Source organism: Arachis hypogaea, chromosome 2 (assembly GCF_003086295.3).
Source record: "Arachis hypogaea cultivar Tifrunner chromosome 2, arahy.Tifrunner.gnm2.J5K5, whole genome shotgun sequence".
NCBI classification, from domain to species: Eukaryota; Viridiplantae; Streptophyta; class Magnoliopsida; order Fabales; family Fabaceae; genus Arachis; species Arachis hypogaea.
The window spans coordinates 100,978,864-100,988,624 of NC_092037.1; the positions used below are offsets into that span (position 1 = coordinate 100,978,864).

At 25.1% G+C, this 9,761-nt stretch overlaps 1 protein-coding gene across 1 annotated transcript; it reads right to left on the bottom strand.

The window, feature by feature from the left end:
- Positions 1–1,970: 1,970 nt before the first annotated feature.
- Positions 1,971–3,742, bottom strand: LOC112757746 (E3 ubiquitin-protein ligase PUB23-like). Its single transcript, XM_025806306.2, has one exon. The coding sequence runs from the start codon at positions 3,524–3,526 to the stop codon at positions 2,264–2,266; it is 1,263 nt and encodes a 420-aa protein (XP_025662091.1). The 5' UTR covers positions 3,527–3,742; the 3' UTR covers positions 1,971–2,263.
- Between the last annotated feature and the right edge of the window lie 6,019 nt (positions 3,743–9,761).

Sequence of the window (9,761 nt, forward strand, 5' to 3'; positions counted from 1 at the left end):
ATTGTTTCATTTGCATGCGCATGGGTCAAATTCATCATGCAAATTTGAATGGTGACTTCAAAGTAATTTTTAAATAATAATAATAATAATAATAATAATAATAATAATAATAATAGTAATAATAATAATATAATAATACTTCAATTTAGATTACAATTTCACTAATAAAGAATAATTATTTAAAAAATAGCAATAGATCAGTATATATATATTTAATATCCAATAATTTAATTGGGAGAGTTGATGCAGTACAGAACAAGGTAATTACTTGGTCCAAAAGGGTAGGTGAATTATTAATGATTAGGGTTCTTATTGTAATAATCAATAATCTGCCTTGTAATACTAAAGGACGATCAAAAGTGACTGATTCATCAGAATTACAAGAAATTGTAAAGAGAAACCCACCGCAATTAAAGCTAATAAATGTTGTTTAATGTTCTAATAATACATTTTTTCCTTAGTGATTGAATTGGAGCCATGAAGTTGGACCAGTCCTACATTATTATCGAAGCAATTAAAATGAATAATATATTATTTATATTTTTTTTTCAAAGGTTAACGTTGATAGAGAAAAACACATAAAATAATTATATCTTTAATATATATAATTGGTATTGAAATTTTTGTGACTTAAAAATTTAGAATTTAATTTTTATTAAACTAAAAAAAATCTTCAACTTCAAATTTTGATAGAAAATTTAAAGATAAAAGCTTTAGGATTATAGAGAGATAAACATTCATATGTTTTTTTTATTCGTTTAAATTTTTTAAAGAAGTAATTTTATGAAATTAGTATCAAGATTTCTATGACCGAAAAATTTAGAGTTTAATTTTTATTAAACCTAAAAAAAATATTTTAGTATATTACAAAAAAGAAAATTAAACAAATTCAAAAGAGATTCTTAGTTAAAGAAACATGTAAAGATATAATTATTTATAAAATTTTTTCTATCAATTTATACTTAAGTAATTTTATATCAAGATTTAAACATTCACATGTTTTTTTTTTAAATAAATATATATAAATATTCACATATTTTTTTCTATCCGTTTAAATTTTTTAAGAGAATTAGTTTCATGATATTAATATTAGAATTTCTATAACCGATAAATTTAAAGTTTAATTCTTGTTAAACTTAAAAAAACAAAATTTCAATATAACACACCCAAAAAAAGAGAGAAAAAAAAAAGAAAGTCTAAGTAAAATATTCAAACAAATTTAAAAAAATATTTACTTAAAAAATGTGGAAAAATATAACCATTTATATGATTCTTTCTATCTTTAAACTTAATAAGTAGTTTCATGTCAATGATAAACAAGCAAATAATTAAATAATACAAACATATATATATACAAAAATAAATAAGCTAATCAAATCTAAACACACTTTAATTTGTTGAAGAATAAAACTCTTCCAAAACAGATCTAGACACGAAGCCATCAAAATTAAACCCACAAGACAAGCATGAAATTATATATATAATTTAATCGAAATAGTTTTTACCCCTTGATTATGATCAAAAGCTTTGAAGATGCTTTGTTATTCTTATCATGATTCATGAAGTTTCCTAAATTGTATGTCTTATGTTGTCCGTGAAATAAAGTTTTCAACTTGTATAATAATAATAACAATAACCATCTTGCTCTTTTTGCCTTTTTTTTTTTAATGAACACATCAACAATAAATCTTAAGTTTACTTCAATTAATTCGTTAATTGAAAACTTCTTCACCAGACTTAGCTTCTCAAATTGAATTTCCCTCTAAATTAAACTAAAAAACAAACACGAAAGGATCATTATAATTTATATCAAGGTTTAATTTATTCCTCCCATACTTATATTATAATCCTTGTTTTTTCAAGTAGTAAGACATGAAATTAAGCTAACATATATATAACTTCATTTTTCCATTCTAAAAGGCTAAGAAAATTAAAGAAGCAATAAAAACCATAAATAAACAAAATGAAAATGATAAAAACCTTTGGTGTCACTATTTCCATATATTATTGTATGTGAATTCAATACATAATAAATTCTAGTATTTTTCCTAACCTATAAGATATGAGCAATAGTTGCTTCATGCCCATACCTATTAACTTTATTTCCAATTTTTTTTCTTTTTCAAATAACAATATCTGTACAAATAAAAAACATAAAGAGTGGACAAAGAAAAAAAAACTAAAATTAAAATTGATGATGATGAAGGTAGGTCAAAAATAAACTCTCAATCTTTTTTTTTTTTTCACACTTGAATAGTTGAATCTAATTTGTAGGGTAAGCAGAAAGAAAATTGGTAGGTAAACAAGGAGAATTCCTCCATGTTTTAGAATGAAGCTTGAGAATTTCCCTTGCTTTCTCCTTAGCCTTGTTTCCACTATCAACTTGAAGAACCAAACAAAGTTTAGCAACAACACCAATTAGCAACATTTCTTGAACAACACTTTGTGTTGCTGAGTACCTTGCAATTGAGAGCAAAATCTTCACAGCCCTATCATTCACCAATGTTGAAACCCTAAGAATCTTCTTCGAAACGACGGCCACGCCGGCAGCGTGGCCGAGAAGCTCAGCTCTTCCATCAGCAGTTTGGCATAGAATATCCAAGACCATCATCATCATCTCACATGGCTTCTTCTCTTTGCAATCAAGAAGAAGCTCAATAAGGACATGGATCGCCCCGGATTCGACCGCTTTGATCCGGTTTCTTCCCCATGGACAAATCTCAATTAGGGTTTCTAGTGTTTCCTTTGAAGCTTTTTGTGAGATTTGATCCTTTAGAACTTGAACCAATTCCACAAACAATTCATTTCTAAGATTCACTAGCTGGTTAGGGTTTGCAACTTGGGACATGGATTTCAACAAGAAAACTGCATAAGCCCTTGATTCATAGATTCCTCTTTGCAAGACCCTTGTCAAGGAATCAACAAAGATTCCATCTTTGAACCCTAATAAGGCCTTCAAACCATTTTCTGACAAATGAAGATTGTGTAGTATGCTCAAAGCTTCATCCGAAACGCCCGATTTCGTGTCGAAACCTTCATCTCCATCAGAACTAACCTCAATTGAATCATAACCATGATTCATCACAACTATTGAAGCTAAGAACTCAACAGCTCCAGCTGATTCAATGCATCTCCGGTTCGATTCGCTCTCGGCCGCCATCGATTTAAGGCTCACAAGGCACTGAGAAAGCAATGAAGAATCTTGATCATTAGAAGAAGCATCTTTGATGAGCTTTGATACCTGTTCTTTATTGACCGGAGGCTTTGGTGTTGGAATTCTTTCAACTCCATGAGAAGCATTCAAGGTGCACCATGCTTGAATCAATCTCCTAAGAGTGTGATTAGGAGTTAGGTCTAAAATCTCAAGGGTTTGCTTGGTCACCGGGCATGTCTTGTTCTTCAATAACCACTTCTCAATGCTCTCTCTATCATAGGTGATTCCTGTGGATACAATCACCGGATCCTTCATGATCTCCAATGAAATTGGACAAACAAAAAATGGTGGAACATCAATTCCATGATCCATGTATGTGTGATGAATAATAATTGAATGTGATCAATGGATAATGAAGTTAGCTTAGCTATATAGTAGAGGTTGATATATGAAGAATTGAAGAAGTAGAAGCAGCAATTTTGGACTTTGAATTTTGATTTGCTTGTGATTTGTTTCTTGTTGTTTGATGAGATTATGGAGGAGTGTTGTCTTGGTATTTATATAATATGCAAAAGAAGAAAAAATATTCGGTGTTCAAATTGTTTGGTATGTTAGAGAAAGTCAATACACGGAAAAAACAAAGTGATGGTGGTGGCACCTTCCATTTTATTAATTAAGACTTTTCAAAAATCATATATATATGGATTATGGGACGAACGATAATTACCCGTGTGATACACGTAATAAGATTTAAAATAAAAATTTTAATTTTAATTTTTTTAAATTAATTTGAATTATAATAATTTGATTAATAATTTTTTTATATATATAGAGTCACCCATATGATTTTATTTGAATAAAAAAATACAATTTGAATTTTTAATATTAGAAGTGTAATTTATTTTATGCTATAATTAGGAATTATTTAAAGAAGTGTCATGTTGATGAAGTAGTAATTAGTAATACTATTTTGTGTCATTCTCAAATAATTTCATGAAAAAATGGTGGTTTAACTTATTATGTGTTAGTTAAAGTGGTAGTAAATTATATATTAATTTTGACATTAAAAAAAATATGTGAGTTCAACTTTGTTTTTATAGGAATAGTTTATATATCACTAGAAAAATATTTTAATGATTTTAATGAATTATTTGTCAAAAAATACATACTTTTAGAATTTAATGATGAACAATGTGAAAAATTTTTATACTTATTTCTAAAGTAGATTCAAATCAACATTTTCTTTTAAAAAGAAAATCAAACAGCTGGAAAAAGTGAAATGAATTAATACCACATGCAAGTAGGGTTAATAATTAAAGAGAAGACTTGGATATTATTACCCCCTTTGACTTTTTGTTGAGTCTATAAGTTTTTTTTTGTTTCTCTCTCTTCCAACTCATGCAAGTATTAAATTATTAAATCTTAAACGTTGGGGTTTGACTGCAATATTGGGGCCGACATTTTATTTAGAGAGAAAAAAAAATGTGGATGCAATACAAAGGAAAGTAGCAAAAGTGGAATTCTCAATTTTGTGTTGACAATTGAGATATTCATTTGAAGAATATCACTTTCTCTTTTTTTCAATTTGTCTTATTATTTATGTGTTGTATGTTTATTCGCAAATGTTGCATCAATTAACTTCACTCATTGCTTACTTACTTGTCACCATACTTTGACCAAATCACCTTTATTTTTATTTTATTTTTTTATTTATTTTCTTTATTGATATATATATATATATATATATATATATATATATATATATATATATATATATATATATATATATATATATATATATATGCAAGTATAAATTTATCACATTTTTCTGAGATTTTTTTTTTTGGTTACTTCATTTTCACTTGACTTTGGCTAATAATCTTCCTTATTCCACATATAGAAGAGAATAATTTAATTAAGGAGTAAGACAAATGAAACAGCATGTGCAATTGGGCAATGAATAAATTAATTAATTAATTAATTAAGTGAAAAAGATTTTATATAAGTATTGGGTTTTTTTTTTCTCTAGATTCGTTGAAAAATAACTCAAATCAAATCTAATAAAGTTCTAAACCACTGCGCCGAAACGATCACAAAGAAAAATTGGTATTGACCATAAATGTAAATTCAGTTGGCTTAATAAATAAGTTAACTTTTTTATAATTAAATAACCTATTATAGAAATTAATTAAATATGCTTTTATCATTTGAATTATACTTTTATATAATGAAATGAACTCATCACTACATTAGACATAGAAAAAGGTTACGTGAATACCAAATATATTCATCGTATATTTATGTATAAATATAAGTATTATTTAATTTATTTTTATTATATATTTAAATTTTAATATATATTTTATATCAATGGCTAATTTAGTGATTGATTTTTCATATACATATAATATAATTATTCTACATATAATAAGAGTTTAATTAAAGAATTAATTATTTTTAATTAATATCAGCTAATAAATTTTTACATTACTTTTTTATTTTAATTAACATTTAAAATTTTAAATCTAAAATTAATTCCTAAATTCTAAATCTTCTAAAAAACGAAATTCTAAAAAGAGTAATTTTACATTGAAAATTGATTAAAGTTGACTAATTAAAAATTAATTTTTTATATTTATTAATAAGCTGGATTTATAATTTTCAGATTTTTTTAATAGCTCGGCTTATCCATCAATTGATCTCATTCAGATCGAAAATATGGTTGACGAGAGGATTATCATTCCTTAAAAATACAAAAACAAATGTTAATTAATAATTATTAAACTTCCTTTCATTCTAACTAGTTCACATTAGGCGACTGTAATACATGATGATAAGAAGAGTGTATATATATATATATATATGTATGTATGTATGTACGTACATACGTACTTATCTTATGAAATCAAACAGAGAAATAATTATAATATAATTAAGCTTTAAATTATGATAATGAGATGATGAACCGGTAGCTGGAATCTGACTCGCAAAATTGATTAGACTTTTGGTAGTTATGGTTTTGATTTGATAAGATATATACGTGAGTGGTGCTGATGTGTCCGCGTATGTGATCTTATACCAGTTGTATTTTATTTTATTTTTTTTGTATTTTAAATTTTTAATATAGAAATGACGAAATAAATAAAATAAGCATGTCTTATATCTTCTTTTACTTTAATTTTTTTTTAAAGAAAAAACAAATTTCCACTATGTTACTTGTATACGTACATAATTAATAAATACAACAAGCAATCTCATGAAGAAGGTCAACTCATCAACTCTATACGAAATTTATTATATGATGATCATCTTAGAAAATAACCAATTCAGTTATTAATTGGTTCGTTTAATTTCCGTTTAAAGCATTAGATATAAAAAGTACCTTCCATATTTGAGAGTATTTATTTGACAACTTTTTTTCTTCAAACAACATTATGGATTCATAAACGAGGATGTCAGTTACCTTACTCATACGACAATACTAAAATTATATTTAAATATAAATACATATTAAAAATAAAATAAATTATACATACATATATTTATACATAAATATTATTAATAATTAATTTTAATATATGAATAATGTTTTTATTACGGATAATAGATGTATCCATTTTTTCTTGACAAATATAGAAAAATTTATAGTACTAAAATTAATTTCAATTATATGATAAATATGGTAAAATAAATTTATATTATTATTATTATTATCCATAAAAAAGTTTATTAAAATTTTTAGTTTTTTTCAAATATTATTATTTTTATCTATAAAAATGATATTATATATATATATATATTTAAGATCAAGGATCAAACATTAATATTATATATAAAATTCGTGGGTCAACTAATCAAAGACAAATAACAAAAGCAGTATGCATGAGACAATCATCAAAACTAGCTATAGCTAGAAAGATAAAGCTAAGAACAAAGTTTATTAAGGGATTAACATGAACAAAACAAGATTGAGAAAATTAAATAAAGAAGTAATCATGGGAACTATCTCTATAAAGATAAAGCCAAAGAAAAAGGCAAATCGAGGTTATTATTTTACTTTTTATATTTTAAAAAAAGAAAAGAAAGAAATATGAAAAAAATAGTATAATTTGGTGATGGAGGTGATGATGGAAAACACAAAAATTGTCGGCCATGGAAGTGAATCACATGGTGACTTAGATTGAGTCAATGTTGTATTGAATGTGAGAGCACTAATTAAGTAACGTTATATAAATGCCAAATGCTACTATTACAACAAGAAAGGTCAAAGCCTCAAAGCCGCCACCAAAGTCCAAAACCAACGTGAACTACCCTGCACCTTTAATTATTCCATCTATTTTCAGCAAATATTTTTCTCAATTATTATTATTATTATTATTATTATTATTATTATTATTATTATTATTATTATCCGCTTAATATGAGTTTTTTTTTCTGACTCTCTATATATTCCTCATCTAAAAATAAAGAGATAAATCAATATATGAGGCAAAATAAAAACACCAAAAGAAAAAAATACAATTTATTGTACTACTTTTATATTTTAATGAGATTATTTAATTTCTAGTTCAATATTAACATACACGTTTATCTTCCACCTTTATATATTGAGTTAGATATAAAAAAAATATTCAATCTAGTGTATATTAAAAAAAAGTAGTTAATATTCAATTTTAAATAGCATCACTTCGTTCGTTCGTTGCATTATATTATATTATATTATGGACGATTTCCAGTTGTAACACGACGTGCGATGATGACTTCACATATTCATGATTTTCGTGTGGGTGCTTAGACTATTTCCGGTACAGAATTCATTTCAATTTTTATTTATGGCCTATCTGTCATAAAAAGTAATTCCACGTCAGTTTTTGCGTCATAAACAGTAAATAGGAACTCAAAGCATCTCTCTCTTTTCCATTAAGAGGAACTAATTTTAGTCTCTGTTGTGATCCCACTTAATTAATTAATTAAAATAATTAAAATTAATGTAATTAATTTTTTTTAATAATGTAATTTAAATATTTAAATTTAAAAATAATTCACTATTAAAAGATATTAATATTAAATAAATTCATATATAACAATAATACATAATATATAATTTGGGGTTACACTAATTTGTAAAATTACTTAATATAAAGAAAAATATAATTAAACTCTATAGTTGACGACAAACATTGTGAAATTGCCATATGTGTTCAATCAAGTCCTCTTTCAATTGTCTATATTGCTGCCTATTTTAAAGTTGGGCATTTCTTTGGAGAAATTGATGGTATGATGTAAAATCTTCTTCTTCCAGCTGAGATTGTGATAAACCATTTTCAACATCATCATACTCAAAATCTTAAGCAAAATTTCCTGCATAAGTCTCTTTCATCCTCAACAATCATATTTAATATTAATTATGATATAAATAATTAATATAAATTATTAATTAAATAAAAATAATTATTATAATTACTACTAAATTGAATATTATTTAATTATTTAATATAATTATTTATTATAATTTAATTATTTAATATAATTATTTATTTAAAAGGTAACTTGCCATGTGACAAGTTATTATTGGTTGTCTATAAGTTTTTTTGAGCAGAAACTCCACTCCTTTAAATAACGTGAAGGAACTTATTTTATTACTTCTCCAAGGATAAATTTCTCAAAGTGTCAAAAAAAAAAGTTAAATGAAAATCAACCATTAGAGATACTCTTATATTTTAAAAAATGTACGTATTTTCCAAAAATAAAATACGAATTAAAGGATAAACGATATTTTCAATATTCACCGGATAACTGAAAAAAAAAATTGTTGTATCAATTATATTACTGCCAATATTCATTTCTATGGATTGGTTTTTGTAATACCCACAGATATTTTGTATACCAAGAGAAAAGACCTTTTAAAAAATTTATTTAAATATTACCAAGGGATTTCATTAACCAATAATTAAAAGATCAAAATTTTAATTTCTAAAATATATGAAACTTTTATTTCATATATTTAATTACAAAAATACTTCCTATCACTATAAAAGAAGCGGAAATTAGCGACACTTTTTTAAAAAAATTTTGGCGGTTTCAAAACACACAAAACGCATTACTAGCATTTTAGAAACCATCGCCTTTTAAAATGCGAGAACTAGAATTTGTGGTGGTTTTTAAAAACTGTTGATATAACTGTGGTTATATCAATATATTACATCGACTTATTTTATAACAATTTATAATAATGTAATATATTCAAAATTAACAATCAAATCTATCACTACAAATTTATATATATTTATACTTATAATTATACATATTAAACTTGTTTAAGGGTCTAGAATAAGATGAATCAAATCTATCTCTACAAAAGGATCTTTCACTCTTGCCTCTTCTATAGTCATAATTAGCATTAAAAGATCTACATCCAAACTGAAGCAATGTCTGAAAAAGATTAATTTCAATGACACTCAATTCAGATTATAAAACGCTCAATATAATCATGTCTTTATGAGCAAAAAGAAGATCCTCAAATTTGATATTAAGGACAAAAAAATCATATTTTGTCATAATGGAAGAGATGTACATACATCGCATAATTTTTGATAAAATCATCAGT

What these genes read in the sequence shown, in the direction of transcription:
- LOC112757746 (XM_025806306.2), bottom strand. Translation starts at nt 3,526, where the DNA reads ATGGATCATGGAATTGATGTTCCACCATTTTTTGTTTGTCCAATTTCA.